We start from the raw sequence: 14,113 nt of genomic DNA on the forward strand, positions 1-14,113 counted from the left end.
GAGCACATTGTGCATGCTTGCTGCAAACCAGCTGAGCGTGAAGGAGAGGAGGATCGGTGTGAGTCCAGCACGCCAGAGCCACGTGAGAGACTTTGTGCTCCGTGAGCGCAGTCTCTCACGGAGCCAAGGACAGATTTAAACCCTGCACAGGAGCAAGGACACCATGCCCCTCCAAGCAGTGGACGGACCCCTCGCCCACCCGCAGCAGCCCCATGCCCCCAAGGCCCACCTGGACAGCAGCTGCAGGAGCGCACCCACTGCCCTCTGCCTGACCGGACCAGGCCTGGCCTGTCGGGAAAGGGAGGTAGCGAGGCGCTCAGTCTTGGGCAGGGGGAGGCACTGCTCCCTCCTCTGGTGGGGGCTGGCGCCAGGCAGGAGAGTTATAAAAAATGAAAAGGTACAGGTCTACTTGTTATGAGAGTCTCAGCTCCTAGTTCCACTCAAAGTAGAGGCAGGACTCAGTTATTTCAGAGGATGGGAGCTGAGATTTCCTAGGGAGATCCTGCCGGACCCAAACCCCAGGAGGTGAGTGTCTGGGAGGCTTGCTGACACACCTGCCTGGGGGGAGCTTTGTGAACCTGGTTGAATTGGCGTATATTTAGTGGAAAAGCGCAAAAACATTTTGGCATCGCGTTTGCAATTTGGGAAAATCAAAGACTGTTTTATTTGAGGGTGCCCTCTGGGATTCCTGTGAGGAACGAAGCAAGGCAGGGCCATGGTGATCCAGACCCCCCAGGAGGAGGGACAGGTCCCATCCCGCGGAATTCTGGGGTGCTGGGGACAGCACTATTGCTGTTTCCTCACCTCTGTGACCCCCCAAAAGATGGGAGTCCTGCTGCAGTCATAGAAGCCAGCAAATAAACATCCCCATCTCATCCGACTTGAACTGGAAAAGATTTTCCCACTCGGAGGTGGAATTCTAGCAGTTACGGCCTCATGGGATGCCATCAGAGGGGGCGGGGTTTGGTTTTGGCTGTGCTGCGCCCTGACCTGTGGCTGCGGGAGAGCACGGCATCTGCCGGCCGCCGAGGGGCGGAGGTGCTCCCGAGGAGTAGGAGATAGTGTATTGAAGGTGTGCAGGAGCTGGTCCAGGACGTGCGCTCTCCCCCGGGGTGCTGAGGTGTGCAGCTGGCTCTCCGTGAGACCATGATCCCGGCCAGGCTGGTGTCCTGGGGGCCCCGGGCTGCACAGCGTCCCAGTAGAAAGGAACTAGCTACCCGCACTCAGTGACCCCATTCCTTGGCATGTGTCTCTCACTCAGGGGTAGTTTTAATCTCAGTATCTTACAAAGCAGCTTGAGCACCATTGTGGTGAGGTTCACACACATTTTCCACTCCCTGCACAGAGCGCCACGATGCCCTGTATGTGGTGGGGGCGCTGGACGAAGCGATGGAGCTGCGGGGGATGAGATATCACCCGATAGACATTGAGACCTCGGTCATCAGAGCCCATAAAAGCGTCACAGAATGGTGAGTAGTGGGTGGGCATTTGCACCCAGCTGCCAGTGACCAGGCCGGCTAGGGCCCTTGGGTTCATCCTCCCTCCCTGGTCCATGTGGTTGGCTGTGCTGCTGGTGGGGCTGGCCTGGGGGCCCCGAGCTCACTTGGTGCCTTTACATGGTGATAAAGGGTGCAAAGAGGCTCCACACCGTTAACTGTAGGTTTGTTCGTTCATTTGGCCCCAGAGCTGGCAGGGACCTGATGTGATCTCGAAGCTCAGGAACCCCAAGGGAGGCACATTCTGAAATCGCTCATGAGTAGTCCTTCCTGGTGGGTAGATGGGCCTGAGTTGTTCATTGCCCCTTGTGAGCTGATTACAGGCTAGTTATTTGTTGCCATTTATGGGACCTGGACACGGGCGGCTCGGCAGCCTGGAAGAGAGAAGAGAGAGTTTGCGAACCCACGCGTGGCCCTGTGCTTCCGACGTGGTGACGTCCCTCCTCACCCCGAGGCTGCTGGAGCTGCAAGTGGACAGGAGCTGGGATCCCTGGAGAGACTGCAGCCCAGAGACGGCACAGGGCTACCTCAGTTTCCATGCCACTAGCTGTACATACCGATTACAGCCTCCCAGTCTGTAGTTTTAAGAAAATAACTTAGACTGGTTTGTCTTGCCTACTGCAAACATTTTCCATCTGGTTGCAAAGGGCTGTTTCCACCTTAAAGACCTGTGACGGGGACTCCCTGCCGCCGCCTGTGGGTTTCTGTTCCAGGATTCGAGTTTTTGTTCTAAGCCCTGCTGTGGCCTCACCTGATGTGCGTGGGGCCTCGCACTCACCTCGCCTCACGTGTGCACCCATAGTTCCATCCTGCGGGGCTGTGGTCCTTCAGAAACCGCCCAGCACAAACTGCTCTGTTCTTCCTGCTTCTTCTCACCTTCCCTGCCCGACCTGGGCGCCTCCTCCAGCGCACACCCTCGGTTACTTCGCACCAAGGCCAAAGGCAGACACTCACGTCCCTCCATGTGGCTGTTTCAGGGTGGCACGGTCCAGCTAACCAAATCTTGCCCTTCTCATCCATTGTCTCCAGGGTTGGACATCTGTGGCCCTAGGAAAACAATGCTCATCCAGCCCATCACTCCCTGGCAAACCCCCTCCTCCATCAAATACAGAAACCCCGGTTCCTGATACTGTATCATAAGCGTCAGGTGCTATAATAAAATTATACCGCAAGTGGCTAATATACATGTAAGATCTGTGATATCACAAATTCAGTATGGGCTCACTTGGGCCACACAGAGCAATGTTTTAGTGTCATAAAGTGTCCTTTTATGGGAATTTGGCACCAGCGCATCTTGCGAACAGACCTTGGCAGGACTGTTCCCTTAGGTACACACTGATCACAGCAAACTCGAGAAGCAGTAGTCTGTTGAACACATTCTCCAATATTTCCCTTCCACAGTAACGTATATATTGGTCATACTAAACAAAACGTGCAGGTTTTTTTCTGAATAGACATACCCATACAGTTTTAGAAAACTGTAGTGAGTTTCCCAAATACTTGCTGCCTCCTAGGCCCTTCTGTGCGTCTGGCTGGAGGACACAGATGCCAGCAACCCACTGCAGGCCCCTGGAGCCTGGCCCCCGCCTCCCCCGCCTCTTCTGCCCTGGACGCTTCTGACCGCCTCAGCCAGCAGACCACGGGCACCAGGAGCAGAGCCTGTTAAGGCCCTATAACCACCCCCATTTAAAGACCAACCTTATAAACTGCAGGTGGCTTAAAGTGTAAAGTACTGAGTTTAGGCTCCCACAGATTGTCCCGACCAAGTCTTCTGGGTGACCCTCCACTGAAAGATCCCAAATAAAATGCTTCCAGATGAATCTCTGATGTTCTGGAGGATCTTTCCCCCACACAGGTCACCTCTTGCTGCCTGACACTCCTTCCAGACTCAGTGCTTCAGACAGCAGCGTGTTGTTGGGCCCCCATGTCTGCAGTTGACCGCTGGGTTGTCTGGCCCCAGTGTGACTGGGGCCCACGGTCAGCCAGGCACCAAGCTGGTGGCTCTCCACGTTTCTCACCCTCCCTCGACGTCCCCCATCCTGCTGTGGCAGAGGGAGGTCAGGACCGGCCCCAGAGCCCCAGGGGCTGTCCGGCCTCTGCTAACTTACCGCTCACCAAGCCCAAGGCCAGGACTCCACCTTAGGGGCCTGGTGTGCACATGGTGGGGCTTCCGTGGCACCGCGTGCCCCTTGGCCGCAGCTGGGGGCAGAGGGCAGGGCCGTGTCAGGGTGCTGCGTGGCACGGAGATCCCCTGCGTGCGTGGCGGCCCCCGTGAGAGCCGGCCGGTAGAAAACCCTAAGCACAGGAGTGTGTGCAGCCACCCACTGAGCGAAAAGCCATGGGCTCAGAGAGACCGTCAATGTGCAGGCAGATCAGAAAAGAACCAGATGGCACTTCTTGAAAAGAAAACGAAATTGTTACATAAACACCTCACGGCATAGTGATGATTTTTTACTCTCTTGCAGCGCTGTGTTCACCTGGACCAATTTGTTGGTGGTGGTGGTTGAGCTTGATGGGTCGGAGCAAGAAGCCTTGGACCTGGTCCCCTTAGTGACCAACGTGGTTCTGGAGGAGCACTACCTGGTGGTGGGGGTCGTGGTCGTGGTGGACATCGGTGTCATCCCCATCAACTCCCGGGGAGAGAAGCAGCGTATGCACCTGCGGGATGGGTTTTTGGCAGACCAGCTAGATCCCATCTATGTGGCCTACAACATGTAGTCTCGTCTCTGGTCCCGTAGACTTTTCTAGGAAAGTAAACGTTTTTCTCAGTGTCACTCAAGTTTGCAGACATGAGGGCCACATTCGCCAGAATGGAGCCTTTGTTCACGCGGTGGTGAGACTTTCCACTGCAGTCCTGATTGGCATGGGGGTGAAATGTGAAATGTGAATTTACCACTGAAGTTTGCTCAGAAGGACTTTGGATTACTGCCTTCAGTTTGTTGGAAAAACCCATTTCAAAACTTTCTTTTCTTTTTTTTTTTTAATTATTGGATAATAAGTGCTTTCTTCGTAAATGTGGTATTTTGTTAAGCCAAAATAGCAATTAAAAAAATATTCTGCCCTCCAGATGGGTTCTTTTAAACAATTTATGTAGTGTGACAAAGAATTGTTTTCTCTGTTTAATGTGTCATGAAATCTTAATGACATGGACCTTGTTACTAATTTAAGCCATTGCTAGATTTCATCCTTTTAGGAAAGTTTGTTGAGGTACGAGAAAACCTTCCAAATAGCACCTTCCGATTAGATTTTAGCAGCTTTCTTTGTCAGAAATGTGCTGGATAAACAAAGGCTAACATATGGCCTTTGAAGTTAGCATAGAATGAGAAGAAATTATAAATAAGGTGTATTTCGGCAACTCTCTTGCAGATATCTTTGTACTAAACTAAAAAGATAAAATAAGTTAACTTCTTCATATGTAATTATGTACAAAACGTTTAATTTATTTTGATCTCTTTAGAAGTATAAAAGAGAAAAACATTCAAGAACATTAAAGTCTTGTAATGTTTGCTAATATAAAAAAGTGTTGTATTATCTTGCGTGGATAGTATCACAACAAATATATATATATGAAATATAAATTCACTAATGAACAAAGGAGATTTTAAAGTTTAAAATGCAGAACCTGTCACTTGCATGGTGTCCCCTCCACTGTACTGTAGATAAAGCGAGATTCTCTCACACCCACTTGGCTGATGCGAGCAATCCCAGATTGCCGGTAGCCCGGTCTAAATGTTTCTTCTAGAACCAGAGACCAGCAAGTGAAATTATTGCCATCTCGAAGTTGGGGAAGGAATTTGAGGCGAAATGTGCACTATCTTCCCTTCGCTGCGGGGGCAACGGTGAGCGGTCTGTGCCAGTGTGAGCTTACGACGCTGAGCGGACATTAGGGAAGGCAGGCGCTGAGTAGCACTGCTCTCTTAGCTGCAAGAAATCCTTGTTGTTCATCCTTTTTGTTAATGTCACCCTTTTTGGTCCTTGGTATGAAAAGGAGTGCTCTTTTATGGTCATTTGCACCGGGTTGTGTTGATTCCCCTCAGATGGCCATTGTATGGAGTGGACAGACTGTCCAGAACAGCTTTAAGGGAAAAGACTCACATAGGAGACCGTCACCTCAGCCAGCTCTCTGGGGTTCCCCCGCCCAGAGCTCTGGGGCTCCCCCCTCATGAACCGCCCCGGGACTCCTCCCAGAGCCACTGGCTGGAGCGAGAAAGCCTCCCAGCTGCCTTCATTTCACCACCTGTGGATGACACGTTTCTGATTTCCGTCTCTCGCTGCTGCCGCCGCCACGTCTCATCTGTACACTCCTCGATCGACATGGCCCATCTGTGTCCAGCCAAGAAGAGGTATCCGCTGTCCGAGCGTGATCTATCTTATAACTGCCCCAATATGACCCTGCAGTGGCTCTCGTTGCTAGAAGTGCATGGCCAAGATTGTTGCTGGGCAAACCTTAGAGTCTCTTTTCACCATTCTGTAGGCAATGTCTTCATCTGCCTTTGCTGTGTGCGCCAGCAGTAAGCCCTTTGCTAAAAGAGTTTTGTTTGACTTCCGAGATCCAAGGCTAATTGTTTTTTAAAAATTTTCAGTGGCATTTTTTTAAATTTGTCTGCATGTGGGGTGCGTCCTTCCATCTCCACAAATTATTTGATCTTTAAGATATTGTTTGACTTCATTGCTGTGTGTGAATCTTCTCTACATGCTTCAGATACACATTCCTACAGTCTTCTGCTTCCTAAGGGGGAAAAAACCCACCACACACAGAAAAAAAGATGTTTTCTTACACACACCCACCTTGTTTAAGGGGAAGGAGGTTTCAGGTTTCCAGTAAGATACTGACTAGGAAACACAGCTACGGGATAACTTGTGAGGTCTAGCTGATGTCGGAAGCAAACAACAAATCAGGTATCACTTCCAATATGACCTTCACCTTCACCTTCACCATGTCAGTTTCACGTGCAAGGCGGGGCGGTTGTGAAAGTGGTTAGTGACGTCCTTGTCATCTCTCATGGTAGAGTTGAGGTCCAAAGGGTTGGGGGCTGGGATCGAAGGTCATTTGTGCAAGAAAAAGGAAAGGAAACCCGTTTCAGCAATAAAGAAGGATTGTTCTGTATTAGAAATTGTGCTGTAGATAAATCATTCATGAGAATGTAACAATGTTTGTCTTGTGACCTTGTGCTTTTGAAGTCAGACAAAACCGTGTAATCAACTTGCACAAAGAAGGGTACACAATGAACATTGAAACACAGACCTAACCCAACAGGGCGGCTTCCTCATGGTGCTTGTTTATTATATATATTTAATCCTGCTTGACACTTTACCCAAGGGAAACTGCCCCTTTTATCAGTTGAATGTTAGCAGCGTTATTTCATAGAGTGTGGTGACTGGTTAGAGAAATTCATGTACTCAACCAATCACGGTTTCAAACAAAATTTTTATGTGCAAAGGACGGCAACCTTCTCGTATGTTAAACCACCAGTAAGCTTTGTACATCTGTGATAACGCCTGTTTTATATTCAAATGAACAAATAAAAGCTTTTATTTTTGTTGCTCTGAAAATAGCAGTTTCTTAATTGGTCCCCTGGAAAACTGTCTGGGACAGCTTCAATCCCAGGAAGGAAGTGACTCCTGCAGGGAAATAGGAAATGTATCTGACTCTGTTTACATAATTTGTTGCATTACTTATTAGTACAGATAAATCATACTTTGAACAATGTTTAAATTTTGATGTGGGCATTTATTGCTTAAAAAATTCCTATGGCAACAAATGTTTTGTGAAATGTTTTTTTAATTCTTTTAAATATATCTAAATATATTTGTTCACATTTGCTGCAAGTGTACAGATTCTTGGTAAATTTGGGGGACAAAGAGGAAGCCTGAGTCCTGTGTGCCAATACTTTGTCAGCCGTGTGACAGGAAACCTCTGCATATCAGGAAGTAGGCCTAGCTGGCTATTCCAACCCAAATTATCTTTGCTCGTTTGACAACCTTAAAAGCTCTGTCTTTTGCCCAAGATCTGAGAATTCTTACAGGTTTGCCTCGTGGAAAGCAGTACAACCTTCAGCCTAAGGGTTATCAGAAAATGAATTGTGTACACATGAAAATGATTAGCACCCAGATCTGCACCCCCAGGTTACCAGGCTTAGCCGAATACCTGCGGGTGAGAAGCCCCGGAGCACCCCGGCCGGCTGAGGACGGCGCCCCGGGAGCCCGGGATCGGGCGGTGCCGGGGACCCGCAGACACGCCCACGGCCCCAAGGCGGCCCTGCTTCCCAGAGCGCATGCGCGCGTGCGGGACTTGCAACCTCGGGCGCCTCGCTGCGCTCGCCCCTGCACCACGCTGGCTTCCCGGACGCGGCTGGCATCGGCTTGGTGGCAGCTCGGTCGTCTCCCTGTGTGGTTATCTGCCCCGCAAGGTCCTGGGCGCGCTGGCGGGCGGTCCATGCACCTGAGGAGAGGCGAGGGGCGCGCCCTGGCCCCCCTCTTGCGCGCCCAGTGCCCCCTGGGAACCCGAGGCCCGCCGTCGCGCCGCCTCTCCGGCTTCCAGGCTGAGTCTGGGACCCGAGTGGCGCGCAGGGCCGAGCTCGGCGCCCGACTCCGGCCGGCAGGGGTACGCGCGGTGCTGCACACGCGGCGTTCAGCAGGGGTGGTGAGTGGGGATGGCAGGGACAGCAGGCTTCCGCCGCTGCGTCTGAGGCTTCGTGGTGCTTCGGGTTTGGTTTGGATTTACTGCCCCAGCTGCAAAGACCTCTGGGCGAACGAGTAACCCGTGCAGACCGGCCGACAGGCCTTCCCGCGCCAGGGTTCCATTCTTGCTTCGTGTCTGCACGAGGCCTGCCCAGCAGAGGCGGAAGGGTAGAACGCCCTAGGAGTTGGGTGGAGGACGACTTCCTCGTCGTCCGCCCTGTTCTCAGGAGCGCGAGCAAGACAGCACCTGTGTTCCCCTGGGTGTGGCAGCGAGCCCAGGTGCAGGTGCAGGTGCCGCTACTCCAGAAGGCAGAGGCTGGCCCGTGAGAAGGAACAGCACTTTTTCTGAGTGTCCCGCAGTGCCTGGCAGCAGGCGTTCGGTGAGCACTGGCTGAAGGAAGGACCTCGTCGCGGCTAAGCGGTATCAGGGTCGCTGGGAGCAGAGGGCTTGAAGCCCTTTGGGACATGGATGCTAGACAGACAGTAGGAGCTACTGGAAACAGGAGGAACGTTGCTTGTTTTCATAACAGGGAAGATGCCAGTGAATCCTGATAGCCACTCAGGCTTTGTAGCCGAACTTAGGAATTCTAATGACCCATTGTTGGGGCCCAAGTGTCCCCGCCGCTTGACAAATGACCGGAAACATCAGAAAGAGGATAAAGGAAGACGATGGGAAAGGGGGAAGGAGTTAGAAAAAAGCGATGCGGTTAGCGAGGGGATCGTTTACTCGGCAGACAGCGGCACGTTAGGAAGACCTCTGACATGGTAGCGCAGTAGAAATGGGAAGTGGGAAGACCCGGCGAGAGCGTGAGGGACACGGGAAGGAGCCGGGTCTGCGTGGACCTCGGTGATCAGAGCCTGGGCAGAGTCTCCCAGCCCTTGCATGCCTAGGACAGAACACGGTGGCGGGAGATGTTCGCCGCTGTCACGGCCTTGTGAAGGGAATGTTGGGGCCACGGGGGGCAGGGAGCGACCTAGATGATGCATCCTGCCTGCCTTTACTGCAGCGAAACCTCAAGAGGACCGTGTCCGGATTTGCCCGTGAACAGACCTCCGGGGCCTGCCCAGGGGTGTCTGTGCCTCGGAAGCCTGAGATGGGGCAGTGTGGGTCCGGAGTTGCCCCGCCCCCACCGGCTTCCCCTGGGGACGTTTCTGCAAGGGGCCAGAGACACCCGCTTGTCTTGTTGAGTGACACTTGGTGAGTTGCTGGCCCATGGCTATGCTTCCTTGATCCACTATCAGAGGAGACATTTCCCCAGTGTCTCCCTCCTCAGACCCACCTGGCAACGGCAGATTGCCCCTGACCATGACCAGACAGGCTTTCCATTGAGGATGGGTAGTACCAAAAGTTTACAAGACTGAGAACCTGAGGTCCCTGGCTTGTGTGGTCTGTGCCTAGTGCCAAACAAGCAGGGAATTCTCAAAAACATGCTGTTTTCACCATCAAGAGGAGCTACTAGCTACTGAGCGTGCATCACAGGCTTTCGAGAGTTGGTTATCTCTGGTCATTGTAACTAACCCAGATGGTCACTCCAACAGCTTCCCAGACTGACAACAAGTGAAGCTCTTCCACCAGCACTGTGGTTCCTGCAGACGACCGTGGGCTCTGAGGGTGGAGTTGGCTATTGTCCATAGGTTTGAGGGATGCTTTTGGTCAGAACTAAGTCGTGAATCTTAGAGGGCAGTGATGCCTGAAAGATAACAAGACGCACCAGGTATGGGTGCATCTTGGCAACACCCCAGCTGGGGTTCAAGCAGATCTTTGCCAGCCTTCCTGGGCAGGCAGTCAATATTTCTGTGACGGGCCGGATGTCTTCTGTCTCAGCCACCGTTTCTGATGGTGTGACACAAACGCAGCTCTCAGGTAAGTGGGCAAAACTCCAGTCCAATAGAACTGTATTTATGGACACAGAAATTTGCATTTTGTGTAACTTCCTTTTCACAAAATACTATTCTGTTGACTTTTTCAATTATTTAGAAGTATAAGTGCTATATTTAGCTTTTGGGTTCTACAAATAGACAGCAACCCAATTTGGCCCCGAGGTCATAGTTTGCTGATTCTTTTTTTTTTTTTTTTTAAAGATTTTATTTATTTATTTGAGACAGAGAGAATAAGATACAGAGAGCATGAGAGGGAGGAGGGTCAGAGGGAAGAACAGACTCCCTGCCAAGCAGGGAGCCCAATGCGGGACTCGATCCCAGGACTCCAGGATCATGACCTGAGCCGAAGGCAGTCGCTTAACCAACTGAGCCACCCAGGCGCCCTAGTTTGCTGATTCTTGTTCTAAGGTACAAAGTAGTAAGACAAACTTTTGAGAATTAACTTTGATTCTGATTTTTCCTTCAAGAGGAATTAGTTTCTGAGTCTGATTATTTGGTCTTCGAAAAATTTAATGTTCCAAATTCTGTATCATTCCCTTATCAACAAATATTTGAGCACCAGCCATTTGTGGTTGCTGTGATAAAGTAAAGGAGCCCCACGACTTTGAATTTTGGGTCTAGCAGAGACTGAGGCATGAGCTGGTCCCCAGTTCCACGCTACTCAGAGACTCAGGTTTCGTCTTGGTTGCACACAGAGGAGGTCACATAAGCTTTGCTGTCTCTAAAAAGAAGGGGTAAGACTAGATTGTCTCAAAGGTCTCATTTCCCCTACACACACAATTCTTTTAACTCATCTTCTGACTAAAATATGATGGGGAAGTCGAGGACTCATTTATCTCTGTTTCCCTATTACTCCTTGTAACAAGCCTGCCTCCAGACACCAGAGCTCTCCTGGGGCGCTGGGACTGCTCCGACAGAAATTGATTTTTAATTCTCAAAGTAAACCCAGAGGGTCACTGAAGACATGCTTTGGGTTGTTTGGGACATTTTTTTGCTCGTACAGTGGTTACACAAGGGTGACCATGTCAGGTTGGTGGCGTCATGGCTAGTAAGAGACAAGCCCAACAAGTGGCTCTCTCTCTCCCAGTCAACTCTCCTCTTTTCTTAACTCAGGAGTAGGGGTGTTGGGGGTCCCGTACTGAACAGAATCCTCCAGTGCTCTAATTTCCTAAAACAGCAACAAAATCCCCCAACTGTCAAGATGCTTTGTAAACAGCAAAGCTCAGAAGTGCTCATAGTACCTAATTGATAATCTCTTAGCAGAGGCGACCCTGTTTGCTGGTAGTTCCTAACTCTGTCGAATGTTTAAGGACATGTGGAGAAGCACTTGAGAAGAAGCTCTTTTAAGAGCCCCCACGCTCTTGTGTAATGTGAACAGTTAAACCCTCCATTTGGTTTGTTTAAAGTCAGATATTCAGGTATTAATATGGTCAGTATTTTGTGTAAAGGGAGCATGTAAAAGGATGACCTGTGAAGGATGATATTCTACAGAAAGCTCCTCTTCCCCCCTCGCCACCTCTTTGTTTTTTCCAGTCCGTCTTTTCAGACATCTCTATGAACTAGGTCCTCAGTGCAACTCAGCCATGGGCTTCAAGGACGCCTTGCTGCTCAGAGAATGAGGTCAGTAAGTCCCACGCACTTACGGAGTTCCTACTGTGTTTTAGAGCACTTGGGTGGGTATAGATATGGGGATCCAGGAGTCACAGAATTGCCAATGACAGCAATCTAGTTAGGGAAATAAAGCTAGGAAACGAGAAATGGACTGGCACATTATGTGTGTGGGTGTGCAGACCTCCCCTGGAAATGATACAGTTAGGCAAGGGAAAGAAGAGAAAAAGATCACTGCTGGGGCACCTGGGTGGCTCAGTCGTTAAGCGTCTGCCTTCGGCTCAGGTCATGATCCCAGGGTCCTGGGATCGAGCCCCACATCGGGCTCCCTGCTCCACAGGAAGCCTGCTTCTCTCTCTCTCCCACTCCCCCTGCTTGTGTTCCCTCTCTCGCTGTGTCTCTCTCTGCCAAATAAATAAATAAAATCTTTAAAAAAAAAAAAAGATCACTGCTGTCTGCCATCAGTATCCCACAATTTACCACATGGGCATTTAGGAAAACCTATTTTTTTTCATTTTGGAAAAAACGTAACTTTTAGAAGTGTTTGATTTTTATAATATAGTTGACATACAATGCTCTATTAGTTTCAGGTGCACAGCAGAGTGATTTGACCACAGTGAGTGTAGTTACTGTGACCATACAAAATTACTGTAATATTATTGACTATATTCCCTATGCTGTACTTTTCATTCCCCTGATTTATTTGTTTTATAACTGGATTTTTGTACCTCTTAATCCCCTTCACCTATTTCACCCATCCCCCCACCACCCCCCTGTGAACCACAAGTTGTCTGTATTTATGACTATGTTTCTGTTTGGTTTGTTCATTTATTTAGTTTATTAGATTCCACATAGAAGTGAAATTATATAGTATTTGTCTTTAACTTATTTCACTTAGCTGAATACCCTGTAGGTCCATCCATGTTGTTACAAATGGCAAGATCTCATTTTTTATGGCTGAGTAATATTCCTGTGTGTGTAGTGTGTGTGTGTGTGTGTGTGTGATCTTCTTTATCTATTCATCTGCTGGTGGACACTTAGGCTGCTTCCACACCCAATACTGTAGTAAACATAGGGTGCATATATCTTCTTGTACTAGCATTATTGTTTAACCAGTAGTGGAAATACTAGATCTGGTGGTAGTTCTATTTTTAATTTTTTGAGGAACCTCTGTACTGTTTTCCACATTCCTGCCAACAGTGCATGAGGGTTCCCTTTTCTCCAAATCCTCGCCAATGCTTGTTATTTCTTGCCTTTTTTATACTATCCATTCTGATAGATATGAGGTGATATCTCATTGTGGTTTTGATTTGCATTTCCCCGATAAGTGGTGATGAGCATCATTTCATGTGTCTCTTGGCCACCTGTACATCTTCTTTTGAAACTAACACTCAGGTCCTCTGTCCGTTTTTAATTGGATTATTTTTTGTTGACTTGTATGAGTTCTTTATATATTTTAGATGTTAACTTTTATTGGATCTATCGTTTGCAGATATTGTCTCCCATTCAATAGGTTTACTTTTTGTTTTGTTGATGGTTTCCTTTGCTGTGTAAAAGCTTTTTATTTTACTGTAGTCTCATTCATTTATTTTTGCTTCTGTTTTCCTTCCCTGAGGAGATAGATCCATAAATATGTTGCTAAGGCTGCTTTCCAAAAGATAACTTCCTGTGTTTTCTTTTAGGAGTTTTATGGTTTCAGGTCTCACATTTTGGTCTTTAATCCATTTTGAGTTTATTTTTGTGTATGTTGTAAGAAAGTGGCCCCATTTTATCCTTTTGCATATGGCAATCCAATTTTCCCAACACTATTTATTGAAGAAACTGCCTTTTGCTCCAGTGTATTCTTGCCGGCTTTGTTGTATATTAATTGACCATATAAGCATGGGCTTATTTTGGGGGGATCTCTATCCTGTTCCACTGATGTGTGTCTATTTTTGTGCCAGCGGCATACTGTTTGATTACTGTAACTTTGCAGTGTATCTTGAAATCTGGAATTGTGATACCTCCAGCTTTATTCTTCTTTCTCAAGGTGCTTTGGTTAAAAAGGGTCTTTTGTGTCCATACAATTTTAGGATTATCTGTTCTGGTTCTGTGAAACATAGTATTGTATTTTGAAAGGGATTGCATTAAATCTGTAGATTGCTTTGAGTAGTATGGACATTTTAACAATATTAATTCCTCTAATCTATGAGCATGATATATCTTTCCATTTGTGTTGTCTTCAATTTCTTTCATTAATGTCAGAGTTGTCAGAGTATAGGTCTTTCATTCCCTTGGTTAACTTTATTCCTAGATATTTAATTCCTTTTGGTACAACTGTGAATAGGATTGTTTTCTTAATTTCTCTTTGAGTTATTTTGTTACTAGTGTATAGAAACACAACAGATTTCTGTATGTTAATTTCGTATCCTGCAACCTCATTGAATTCATTTATTCTAATATAGTTT

The 14,113-nt window shown here is 48.5% G+C and overlaps 1 protein-coding gene across 7 annotated transcripts in view; it reads left to right on the forward strand.

Moving 5' to 3' along the window:
* Positions 1–7,315, forward strand: part of DIP2C (disco interacting protein 2 homolog C) — a 398,847-nt gene extending 391,532 nt beyond the window's left edge. For all 7 annotated transcript variants that reach the window (XM_064592166.1, XM_064592168.1, XM_064592167.1 and 4 more), the window contains 2 exons: positions 1,346–1,469; positions 3,962–7,315. In XM_064592166.1, coding sequence (XP_064448236.1) covers positions 1,346–1,469; positions 3,962–4,214 — 377 coding nt within the window. In that variant the 3' untranslated portion in view covers positions 4,215–7,315. The remainder of the gene's footprint in view (positions 1–1,345; positions 1,470–3,961) is intronic.
* The last annotated feature ends 6,798 nt before the right edge of the window (positions 7,316–14,113 follow it).

Source organism: Mirounga angustirostris, unplaced genomic scaffold (genome assembly GCF_029215605.1).
Source record: "Mirounga angustirostris isolate CCGP_5_RB_7025 unplaced genomic scaffold, mMirAng1.0.hap1 SCAF_5, whole genome shotgun sequence".
Classification (NCBI taxonomy): domain Eukaryota; kingdom Metazoa; phylum Chordata; class Mammalia; order Carnivora; family Phocidae; genus Mirounga; species Mirounga angustirostris.